Below are 11,629 nucleotides of genomic sequence, written 5' to 3'. Positions count from 1 at the left end.
CATGCCCCCTCCAGTGCCCTTGAAGCACCAAGAACACTAATTCCACTGGTTACATAGAATCACATGCAGAAAGCCATCAGTCCTTTCCTGAGCTGTAGTTCTAGATTGCTAGACATGAAGGATGCTTTCTAGCCAGTGTGCCCAGTAGAGAAGGGAATAATGATCCTCACTGATGGGCAAGAGGTGGATAGAGGAATGTAAGGATGATTGGTTTTAAATGTAAGACTCATTCAGGCCCATCTTCAGGCCTAGTCCCTGGACAAAGATTTCCTGGATCCTGCAGTCAGCCTAATGGGCTGCTAATCTGATCCCCAGGCTGTGAAGGACTGGGCTCTGGATGAAGGCATCTAATGAAAATCACTTATGGGTGAGAACCAAAACCTTTTATGAGTTTATGTCTTCCTATGAGCTTTATTAATGTTGAGTACAAATCACTGCCTCCTTGGCTAAAGGTGTAACCTTAGGGAAGTGCTTCGGGTTTAGAGCTGATATAGTGTGGCCCTGCAGGTACAGGAATTCCTATCCTAGGCCAGAAGGGTTTGGTGCCCTTCATCACCCTGAAACATTTGCCAAGCCCCAGAATAGTCTGTTGGCCTTTGAATCACACCATTCCTTTCCCTGTTCTTCCTTTCTGCTCCTTACCAGCATTTTGGTCTGGTGCGCATCATTAGGTGTCACTACTGCTTCCTGGCTGGATGCCAGGCTGCCACTGTCTACCCTGAGCCCAAGATTTGTGGCCTCACAACATCCAAGAAAGCTAGAAAGTCACCTTAGCCATTGCCTTGTCTTTGACTGTATTCACCTTGGTAGGACAGGTATTTTTGAGGAAGCCAGCATTGTGCATTGCACATAAGAGGCTGAAATTGGGCCTTGCTGCACTAGCACCTAGAATGGCTAATTTCAGACAAATGACACCATGGTTCCATGGATGTAGGCAGCAGTCCCAATTATTAAAAATGGTCACAGAGACATGGCACAGAAGACGACATCTGGAGAGTCACTAAAAGCAAGACCTGGGGGTTGACTGTTGGTTTAAAATTCAGTTTCTGAGGCCAGGCTCGATGACTCATGTCCACAGTCTCAGTGCTTTGGGAGGCCAAAGCAGGAGAGTCGCTTGAGGCCAGGAGTTCGTGAGCCTATAGCTATGCAGGAGGATCGAACCGAAGAGTTCAAGGCTGTGGTGAGCTATGATCACACCACTGCATTCCCAGCCTGGGTGACAGCAAAACCTTGATTTAAAAAAAGAAGAGGCTGGGCGCAGTGGCTCACGCCTATAATCCTAGCACTTTGGGAGGCTGAGGCGGGAAGACAGGTCAAGACTTCAAGGCCAGGCTGGGCAACACAGTGAGAGTTAAGTTTCTATAAAACATACAAAAATTGGCCAGGCGCGGTGGCTCACACCTGTAGTCCCAGCACTTTGGGAGGCCGAGGCGGGCGAATCACAAGGTTAGGAGTTTGAGACCACCCTGGCCAACATGGTGAAACCCTATCTCTACTAAAGATACAAAAAATTAGCTGGGCGTGGTGGCATGCACCTGTAGTCCCATCTACTCGGTAGGCTGAGGCAGGAAAATCGCTTGAACCTGGGAGAAGGAGGTTGCACTGAGCCGAGATCGAGTCATTTGCACTCCAGCCAGGGCGAGACTCTGTCTCAAAAAAAAAAAAAAAAAAAAAAAAAAAAAGCGTGGTACCACATGCCTGTAGTTTCAGCTACTCCAGAGGATCGCTTGAGCCCAGAGGTGATCGTGCCACGGCACTCCAGCCTGCGCGACAGAGCAAGACCCTGTCTTAAAACAAAGCAAAACAAAACAAAACAAAAAATTCTTGGGAACTGAGCACTGCTTGTCCAGCTCATTGAGTTTCTGTAGACAAATTGTAGGAACTGGCACAGCAAACTGGCCACAAAGATGTTAGGGGCGTGGATAGCAGCTGCTTGAGCTGCCTGCTGTCCGAGACTCCTGTATGTCATCGCGCAGCGTGGGATTTTGCGGCTTCCTGACAGCCCTGGCTGTCGCTTGACTTGATCTTGAGTTTCACCAAGCCACGAAGGACTAGCGTCCCTCTCTCCTATCCCAAGGGCATTAAGCCTGTCTGAAGTAGGAGAGTAAAAACTTACACGCAGTTCCCAACTTTACGTGTCGTGACTAGGGAGGGAATTGACGGTCGCACAGTTTACCTAGGCCAAACTGGGCCACAGCCGGACAAGGAAGTAGCAGATCTCTCAAGCGCGGTTCCTTCGCTGCGCTCCACCCACACCAGCACCGGCCAACCGACCTCTCCTGTAAGAGGGAGAACGTCCTGGCGACACTTCCGGCCCCGCCTCCTGAGGCGGAAGTAGAGTCCCAGGCTGCTCCTCCGGTGCCTGGGACTGGTTCCGAGGGTGGTTCCGAGGCTGACTGCCCTGCGGCGGCGTGGCTCGCAGTCGTCAGCATGGACCGCACTTGTGAGGAGAGGCCCGCTGAGGATGGGAGCGACGAGGACGACCCAGACTCCATAGAAGCCCCTACCCGGATCCGGGACACTCCGGAAGACATCGTGCTGGAAGCTCCGGCCAGTGGGCTGGCGTTCCATCCGGCCCGTGACCTACTGGCTGCAGGGGACGTAGACGGGGACGTGTTCGTGTGAGTGCGAGGCAGGGCCGGGGGCGCTGGGTCTGGAAGCTCCCCGGGGATGGAGCTGGGAACAGGAGAGAGGAGAGAAAGTTGCAGGGAGGCAAATTTTGCGTGATTGATTGGGTCCGATTCATTCAGTAACATTCAGCTCTTATATCACACCAATCTGTTGAAAGAACTGGAATGTCGTGACAGAGCCCAGAGACCGTAGTAGGACAAAAAGCCCTTTAAGGCCTTGTTATTTCCCAGCGGATTATTATTTATTTACTTACCTATTTATTTTCGAGACGGAGTCTCGCTCTGTCGCCCAGGCTGAAGTGCAGTGGCGCGATCTGGGCTCACTGCAACCCAGATTGAAGCAAATCTCTGCCTCAGCCTCCTGAGTAGCTGGGATTACAGGCGCCCGCCACCATGCCCGGCTAATTTTTTTTGTATTTGTAGTAGAGACGGGGTTTAACCATCTTGGCCAGACTGGTCTTGAACTTCTGACCTCGTGATCCACCTGCCTCGGCCACCCAGAGTGCTGGGATTACAGGCGTAAACCACTGCGCCCGGCCTCCTACCGGATTATTATATTGTGCCCGAAATAGGCTCAGCAGACTCCTTTAATTGATTTTTCAAACCGCAAATCTTGGCTCACGCCTGTAATCCCAGCACTTTAGGAGGCCGAGGTGGGCGGGTCACCTGAGAGGCTGGAGCTCGAGACCAGCCTGTCCAACATGGTGAAACCCCGTCTCTACTAAAAATACAAAAATTAGCCGGGTGTGATGGCGCGGGCCTGTAATCCCAGCTACGCGGGAGGCTGAGGCAGGAGAACTCGGGCAGTGAAGGTTGCAGTGAGCCAAGATCGCGCCACTGCACTCCAGCTTGGACGACAGAGTGAGACGCAAAAAGAAAACAACATAGGCCAGGTGCGGTGGCTCACGCCTGTAATCCCAGCACTTTGGGAGGCTGAGGCGGGCTGACCATGAGGTCAAGAGATCGAGGCCAGCCTGGCCAACATGGTGAAACCCCGTCTCTACTAAAAATACAAAAATTAGCTGGGCGTGGTGGCACACGCCTGTAGTCCCAGCTACTTGGGAGGCTGAGGCAGGAGAATCACTTGAACGCAGGAGGCAGAGGTTGCAGTGAGCTGAGATCGCGCCACTGCAGTCCAGGCTGGCGACAGAGACTCCATTTAAAAACAAAAAACCAAAAAAACAAAAAAGAAAACAACATAAATCTGAGCAGACACTCCCTGATTAAAACCCTTCAATGGTCTGCTTTTAGGATTTAGTACAAATTTCTCAATCCCGCTTTCAACGCCCTGACCATCTGTGCTCATTCATCCATACCTTTTAAAAATATATCTTGGGGCAGGCGTGGTGGCTCACACCTGTAATCCCAGCACTTTGGGAGACCAGGTGGGGTATCACCTGAGGTCAGGAGTTGGAGAACAGCCTGGCCAACATGGTGAAATCCCGTCTCTACTAAAAATAGAAAAATTAGCTGGGTATGGTGGCGGGCGCATGTAATCCCAGTTTCTCGGGAGGCTGAGGCAGGAGAATCGCTTGAACCTGCGAGGCAGTGAGCCGAGATGGTGCCATTGCACTCCAGCGGGCAACAAGAGCAGAACTCCGTCTCAGAAAAATAAAAATAAAAAAATCTCGAAACCTCAGCCCCTTTGCACATGCTATTCTGTCCGGAAAACTCCTTTCTCCTCACTTTTACCTACTATCTCTGAGTTCCCAGGATCTCTTCCCTCTTCCTCTATCCCCAGACTAAAATTGGTTACCTATTAGATGCTGCCATGACACCAGGTGACATGGTACCTTTCCCTTAGTAATGAATGGTTGGTAACCATATATCCGTTTGTGTAATTATTTGAATGCTGTCTCCTTCACTAATGTTTTTCAAATGTCTTTGACCTTGCCTCTCAGAGAAATACCTTTTACATTATATATGCTGATACAATTTCTGATTTTATTCTATTATTGTGTGCATGTACACAAAATGCTGATTGTAGCTTTCCAGTCTGTTATATGACTAGAATGTGGAAAAAACACTGTTCTGGAGTGGAATCTGTCGTCGGTTTTGTTCTCTATTTTATCTCCAGCCTCTAGTTTAGGGTAGGTGCTCAATACGTGTTTGACTTTGAACAAAAGATACAAGTTAGAGGCAGTGGAAAACTTGAAGATGCTGTGCTTATCAGATTTACTTAATGAACTTAAACCTCAACCCCCCCGTTAGCTGTAATGGCCTTGAGCGTGTTAACTTCTGTATTTTCATCTTTGAAGGGGAATTATACCTACTCTTGCAGAGGGGACAAATTTGCAGTACAGTGCAATTTTACAGTTCCCTTCTACTACTATCCATATTTATGGTGCCAGGCACTTGGGAGTTGCCCTAGACATCCACCTTTCTTCACATTCCACACAACTTTGTTGCTTCCCTTGTCTTAAAAAAGGTTCTGGAGGAAAATTCTTGGTTCTTCCCTTCCCCACCCTCAGCCGTGACTATTGTGAAGAGGTTCCTTTTCAGAGGATTAAATTCAAACTTCTACTTGGCTCACGTGGTCTCATGCCCACCCCAGCCCATCTTGCCAGATTCAGTCATGCTACTCTCCTGCTACAAGGAACCCTCCTCATTCCTTATCTCTGCTGCCTCCAGTATCTGGCCCTTGCTCTTGGCCAGGTAAACTCTACTCTTGTATGATCCAACCCACATGTCACCACCTTAGCTTTCCAGGGCTCTCTTCTCCCTTCCCAAGTATTCATTCAATCTGTGAATGTTTATTAAGCTACTTTTTCATGTTCGGCACTGGGACGGAGAAAATGAGCAGGCTCAGTTCTGCCCACCTGGAACTCACTGGCAATTAAGCATGTATTCATTCTGCCCTTTTTGAGGATCTGCTCTGAGGCAGGCACTGGGAGTATTCTGTAAACAGTACTCACCTCAAAGTTGTTTACAGGCTGGTGCCTCTTCCCCACCTCCATTTTGATCCTGCCTCTTTTTTAGCACGTACTCTCAATGTACTGTAATTGTGGCTTTCTGTAGCTCCTGCAGACCTGAAGTGCAAGAGCCTGCTCTACCGTACTGATTTTTACATTTCTAACTTCTGGGGCTGGTTTTTTGTCATTGATGTAAGAAATATTTCCTTCACAGTGGTCCAGACCCAATCGTTGTCCAGGCTGGGGCTTTCAAAGATGATAAAGAGGGGTTGGGTGGGATCACAAAGAAATGTTGAGCAAATATACCTTGAATTAATATATATTGAAAAAAGCAAGACCTAACATTTCAAACTCACTGAAAATGGAGAAATGAGATGGTAAACTTTGGGCTTGGAGGTGTAGAAGCAGGAACTCCTAGGTAGGTGGGAAGGCTGCTCTGTCTAGTTGGTCTCTGCACTCAGTGCAACCCAGGATGGGTCTGGAGTCATTTACTCTCCTTCCCCTCTCCCCAGCTTTTCCTACTCTTGCCAAGAGGGAGAAACCAAGGAGCTATGGTCATCGGGTCACCATCTCAAGGCCTGCCGAGCTGTGGCCTTCTCTGAAGATGGGCAGAGTGAGTACTGGGGAAGACAACCAGCAATGTGGTGGAAGGGAGCAGTGAGCAGCACCATGACCTGGCACCTTTTCCCCAGAGCTTGTTACTGTCTCCAAGGACAAAGCCATCCATGTTCTAGATGTGGAGCAGGGCCAACTAGAAAGACGTGTTTCCAAGGCTCATGGGTAAGGAGAACAGCCAATTCTGTGTATGTGCATGGAGGTGAAGGGTAAGGACCAGGAGGTCCCCATTGGGACAGAGATGCTCCAAGAAGTTCTACATCTGTGTCTCTAGTGCCCCCATCAACAGTCTTCTGCTGGTGGATGAGAATGTTCTGGCCACTGGGGATGACACGGGTGGTATCCGTCTCTGGGACCAGCGGAAGGAAGGCCCCTTAATGGATATGAGGCAACATGAAGAGTACATCGCAGACATGGCTCTGGATCCAGCCAAGAAGCTGCTGCTGACAGCCAGGTACAACCTCAAATCTGCCTTGCCTCCCCTCCTCTCCCTGTGAAATGTCTTCCTCACATGGACCTTGTGTCTAAGCCTATTGCTCTACTCTCTACAGTGGGGATGGCTGCCTTGGAATCTTCAATGTTAAGAGGCGTCGATTTGAGCTGCTCTCAGAGCCTCAGTCTGGGGATCTGACCTCTGTCACCCTTATGAAAGTATAGCTGGGTATGGTGGGATGGAGGGGTGTATGCTGGGGGCTTAGTCTAAGGCAGCTTCCACATCATTTTCCCTATTTCCCTGCAGTGTGGGAAGAAGGTGGCCTGTGGCTCCAGTGAAGGTACCATCTACCTCTTCAACTGGAATGGCTTTGGGGCCACAAGTGACCGCTTTGCCGTGAGAGCTGAATCTATCGACTGCATGGTTCCAGTCACTGAGAGTCTGCTGTGTACTGGCTCCACCGATGGAGTCATCAGGTGAGGGAAGCCTGGACAGCCCTTAGGTCACAGGAAGGGCAGACCCAGTTAGCCAGTACTCAACACTGTTGTTTCCCTGCCCAGGGCTGTGAACATCCTACCGAACCGAGTGGTGGGCAGTGTGGGCCAGCACCCTGGGGAGCCTGTGGAGGAGCTGGCCCTTTCCCACTGTGGCCGCTTCCTGGCCAGTAGCGGCCATGACCAGCGCCTCAAGTTTTGGGACGTGGCCCAGCTGCGAGCTGTGGTGGTGGATGACTACCGTCGGCGCAAAAAAAAGGGAGGACCACTGCGGGCTCTGAGCAGCAAGACTTGGAGCACTGATGACTTCTTCGCAGGACTGAGGGAAGAGGGAGAAGACTCCATGGCTCAGGAAGAAGAGGAGGAGACTGGGGATGACAGTGACTGAGGGAATGAATTGAATCTCAAGACAGGTCCTCACCAGGCAAGAGTCTTGCTTATTGAGCTGCATCCCCAGAGAAGATATTTTTTTTTTTAAAAGACAGGGTTTTGCTGTCATCCAGGCTGGAGTGCACTGGCTTGATCATGGCTCACTGCAGCCTCAATGTGCCCAGGCTCAGGGTGTCCTTCCACCTCAGCCTCTGGAATAGCTGGGACTACAGGTGTGCACTACCACACCAGGCTAATTTTTAAATTTTTTTGGTAGAAACAGGGGTCTGTGTTGTCCAGGCTGGTCTACAACTCCTAGACTCAAATGATCCACCTGCCTCTGCTTCCCAAAGTGCTGGGATTACAGGCATGAGCCACCACACCTGCCAAAAAACATTTTTTTGAGATAGGATCTCACTCTGTCACCCAGGCTGGAGTGCAGTGGGTTGATCATGGCTCACTGCATCCTTGACCTCCCTGGCTCAAGTGATCCACCTCAGCCTGCCTGGTAGCTGAGACTTGGCATGTGCCACCATGCTCGACTAATTTTTGTGATTTTTTTTTTTTTTTTGGTAGAGACTAGGAGTTTCACTATGTTGACCAAGCTGGTCTTGAACTCCTGGACTCAAGTGATCCTCCTGCCTTGGCCTGCCAAAATGCTGGGATTACAGGCATGAGCCACCGTGCCTGGCTGGATATGAATTTTTTTTTTTTTTTTTGAGACAGGGTTTCGCTCCTGTTGCCCAGGCTCGAGTGCAATGGCATGATCTCGGCTCACTGCAACCTCCGCCTCCTGGGTTTCAAGTGATTCTCCTGCCTCAGCCTCCCAAGTAGCTGGGATTACAGGTGTCCGTCACCACGCCAGGCTAATTTTTGTATTTTTAGTAGAGACAGGGTTTCTCCATGCTGGCCAGGCTGGTCTCGAACTCCTGACCTCAGGTGATCCACCCGTCTCAGCCTCCCAAAGTGCTGGGACTACAGGCAAAAGCCAACATGCCTGGACTGGATATATATTTATAATACCCTACAGTGTAGCACAAGAAGATGCATTCAAAGCGCTGATATGAGGAAGTACTTGCCCCGTAGCAGCTATTCACTCTATCAGTATAAGACAAACTCTAAGCTAGGGCAAGATAGCACAGACACAAGTATATACTAACCAGGGGTTTAATATAAATACAACCAGCATAGAAAGACCCAAAACTACACAGAAACCAAAACCAGAATGCCATGTGGTGAAGCCAAAGGGCAGAATTTCTGACCCCTGTGGCTCAGCTGCTCCTCCCCGCAAATAAAAACCAACAAAGAAGACAAATCAGGACAATAAAGAAGATTCATGCTAAGCTGTGGCAGAGGGGGGAAGGTATGATCGGGTGGGTGTGGGACAAGGAATGGCCATGGAAGACCACAGGGTAGCTTGGACCCTGGGCTGGGAGGGGGAGAGCAAGGCCCCTCACCACAACTTAAGCCAAACCTAAGCTGCCCCAGGTGCCGTAGGTCCCTGTCCCAGCAGGGAGGCTGATGGCCTGGGCCCATGCCTCTCCCCACCTTTGGGAGTCAGATAGTGGCCACCCAGGCCTGCTGGGCTGAGGCCTGACACAGGCTCTGCCTGCCCATTCAGGCTGCCTGTGGAGAGAGAATGGAGTCACTGTTTAACCATGGTACCTGCCTCAGCCCCAGCAGACCACAGGAGGCTGGCCCCAGACTCACTGAGTGCCTGCAGCAGCCGAACAGACACAGCATCCTTGGCCACCTCATGCCCATCCTGGCCATCTAGGGTCAGCACAACCCAGATGAGGCCACTGAAAGGCACTGGATGCCCAGGAATCACCACCTGATACCAGAAGCGGTGCCAGCCAGCAGGTCCTATGCCCAAACACTTAGTGAGGAACACAGGGCTGCCCAGCTTCATTCGTTGGCACAGCAACTGCAGGGTAGCCCGAGCCCCTTGGGACCCTAACTTGTCCCTTGCCAAGGCCAACTGGCTGCCCTCTGGTTGTGGGGGCCGCAAGGAGGGACCCACAAGCTGCTGGCGGAGTCGCTGCTTCAGGTCTGGCTTGAGCCACTCCACAGCCACCTGCTCTCCACAGAGGTGTGACTGCCCTGCAGGAAAAAGGTAAAGATAAGGGCAGGTCCAAACCCTGGGCCCAAGCCTCCAGGTTGTGAGCCCTTTGGAGCTCACAGTCCTGTAATGTGTAGCCTTCGCATTTCCTGGTAGTGTGACCATGGGTAAGAAAAGACAAGCCTTCAGGCTCCACTATTTGCAAAGGGAGTATAACACAACTGCTACCTTACAAGTTTCCTTGGAGAAGTACTGGTTAATGCAGGCTTTGTCTGCCTCATAACCATCATAATGGCTAATCTTTACTGCCAAAAGTTGCTGTAAGTCAGTCAGTATGCTAAATACCATACACCCATTATGTTACTTAATTCTCACAACCGTCTGAGGAAACAAATACTATAGTAAAAGGCTCAGTTGGGTTCCCTTGAGCAAATCAATTTCTCTAACAGTTTCCTCACAGCTCGAGGGTCCTGTGCCTATTATGCGGTGTGGGTGTAGGGGAATGTTGAGGATTAAGTCAGGAGATAATGCTCGGGAAGTGTTACCAATTTAGGTAAGTGGTGGTGGTAGCACCATTGGAAGTTTTAAAACTCTGAGATCAAATAGTAAAGGGTTGCAAATTCTGGCATGTTTGACTCTAAGATCTTGTAACTTTAACAGCTATGCTCAGTGTAAAGTGCCTGGCAGAACGCGTTTGGCCCCAACCAGCCCCCGGCCACAGCCTACCTTCCACCAGGGCCTTTTTGGCCATGGCAGCGGCCCGGTGAGAGCTGAATTTGAGCAGAGCGATCTGCCCAGGCGCCGGTCCGGGGCTGGGCAGCAGCCGCGCCTCCTGCAGGCCGGGACCCAGCGGCTGCAGCGCGAGCAGCAGCGCGCTGCGGGTCAGATTCAGCGGCAGGCCGTCAACGCTCAGCTCACACTTCTCGGTGCTGCGGCACACGAGCAGCGGGCAGGACGGCCGCAGCGGATGGTTGTGCAGCGTGGCGATGGCGGCCTGCGCGCCGCGCCGCGAGCTATAGCGGGCATAGGCGAAGCCGCGGTTCAGGCCGCTGAAGGTCATCATCAGGCGGAACTCGTAGAGGCGGCCCACGCGCTGGAACAGCGGGATAAGCTGGTGCTCGTACACGTCCTGAGGCAGCCGCCCGATGAATACCTCTGACCCAGCTGGCGGCGGGCTGCCCACCCAGCCTGTGGGAAGGGGGTATGCAAGGCCACCGTCAGGCGACGCTTTCGAATTCTGAGCCCACGGACCCAGCGCGCGAGGGTGGGAAGCGATGTGAACCAAGGTTTGTGAAATGGGCTTACACCCGTACCCTGGGTGGTTGGCATAATTAGGTGACTGCGCTAACGAAGGGGCTGGCGCAGAGTAGGTACACCTTGAGATTGGCCCCCTCCCTCGACGGGGCGGGTGGGCGTGGAGCCACAGTTCCTCCTTTGCTGGGGGATATAAATCCGGGTAGTTTGCAGTTCCTGACAGTGAAGGCTGGGGCAGCCCCTCCCCCAAAGGGGGCTGGTGTAGCCGGACAGGCAGAGGGGCTGGGACTACCGTACCTGGGGGTGGCCCGCCATACTTCCTCTGCCCGTTCACCTGCACCAGGCGGATGCCTGTCTCCCTGACCCACGCCTCCAGCGCCGCCTTGTTCTCTGGATTCACCCTCTCACACCACAGCTGAGAGGGAAAGGAAGGTTGGAATGGCGGATCGCCAAGTCCGCCCCCCACCTCTTCTGTGGGTACTGGGGTCACTAAAGCCGACCCCCGCTCCGGCGCCGGCCCCCAAGTCGCCAGCCGCTTACCTCACAATCCCGCTTGGACTGCATGGCCCTCCCGCTGGCCCCCTCCTACCCTCTTTATAACTTCCTCCCCACCAGCCTCTGGAAGCTTCCCTACCCCTCCACCCCGCAAGCTCTCATTGGCTCTGAGCGCGACCCCGCCTCCCAAGGGGGTGGAGGTATCCACTGCACGTGCGCCGCCCGGGCTTCGCTCAGACCCTCAGGTGAAAGCTGCAAATTAGTGGGTGAGTACCTACGGGGACTGCCTCCCGAGGAGGAGGAGCTCCCAAGCCGCAGGGTGGACGCTGGAGACGAGAACCTCAGGGTCACAAGTTTACTGTCTT

At 52.1% G+C, this 11,629-nt stretch overlaps 3 protein-coding genes across 4 annotated transcripts in view; 2 read left to right on the top strand and 1 right to left on the bottom strand.

Moving 5' to 3' along the window:
- ZMAT2 (zinc finger matrin-type 2) overlaps positions 1–11,629 on the top strand; it is a 58,788-nt gene that overhangs the window by 15,424 nt on the left and 31,735 nt on the right. The window contains exon 1 of one of the 2 annotated variants that reach the window (XM_050795084.1): positions 8,810–8,813. The exons of the other annotated variant lie outside the window; for it this stretch is intronic. The gene's annotated coding sequence lies outside the window, so the exon portion shown is untranslated. Of the gene's footprint in view, positions 1–8,809; positions 8,814–11,629 lie in introns of those variants that run through there. 2 annotated transcript variants of the gene reach the window in all.
- WDR55 (WD repeat domain 55) lies at positions 2,144–8,796 on the top strand. The gene is made up of 7 exons (XM_050795063.1): positions 2,144–2,621; positions 6,055–6,155; positions 6,235–6,322; positions 6,432–6,611; positions 6,709–6,808; positions 6,897–7,066; positions 7,151–8,796. Exons 1-7 carry the CDS (start codon positions 2,431–2,433, stop codon positions 7,470–7,472), a joined length of 1,152 nt encoding a protein of 383 aa, XP_050651020.1. The 5' UTR covers positions 2,144–2,430; the 3' UTR covers positions 7,473–8,796.
- DND1 (DND microRNA-mediated repression inhibitor 1) lies at positions 8,605–11,384 on the bottom strand. Its single transcript, XM_050795067.1, has 4 exons — positions 11,310–11,384; positions 11,067–11,184; positions 10,242–10,703; positions 8,605–9,556 (listed from the first exon to the last, which is right to left on the bottom strand). Exons 1-4 carry the CDS (start codon positions 11,331–11,333, stop codon positions 9,099–9,101), a joined length of 1,062 nt encoding a protein of 353 aa, XP_050651024.1. The 5' UTR covers positions 11,334–11,384; the 3' UTR covers positions 8,605–9,098.

The sequence above is a fragment of the Macaca thibetana genome, chromosome 6 (genome assembly GCF_024542745.1).
Source record: "Macaca thibetana thibetana isolate TM-01 chromosome 6, ASM2454274v1, whole genome shotgun sequence".
NCBI lineage: Eukaryota > Metazoa > Chordata > Mammalia > Primates > Cercopithecidae > Macaca > Macaca thibetana.
The sequence above is the reverse complement of the archived record's forward strand: the minus strand, read 5'-3'. Positions and strand labels throughout refer to the sequence as shown.

Bases quoted from the DNA above. Each gene is read 5' to 3' on its own strand.
- WDR55 (XM_050795063.1), top strand. From the start codon at position 2,431: ATGGACCGCACTTGTGAGGAGAGGCCCGCTGAGGATGGGAGCGACGAG. The intron at 6,323-6,431 runs GTAAGGAGAACA...CTGTGTCTCTAG, and splicing joins CGTGTTTCCAAGGCTCATGG to TGCCCCCATCAACAGTCTTC. The intron at 6,612-6,708 runs GTACAACCTCAA...TACTCTCTACAG, and splicing joins AAGCTGCTGCTGACAGCCAG to TGGGGATGGCTGCCTTGGAA.
- DND1 (XM_050795067.1), bottom strand. From the start codon at position 11,333: ATGCAGTCCAAGCGGGATTGTGAG. The intron at 11,185-11,309 runs GTAAGCGGCTGG...TTTCCCTCTCAG, and splicing joins AGTCCAAGCGGGATTGTGAG to CTGTGGTGTGAGAGGGTGAA. The intron at 9,557-10,241 runs GTAGGCTGTGGC...TTTTTCCTGCAG, and splicing joins CAAAAAGGCCCTGGTGGAAG to GGCAGTCACACCTCTGTGGA.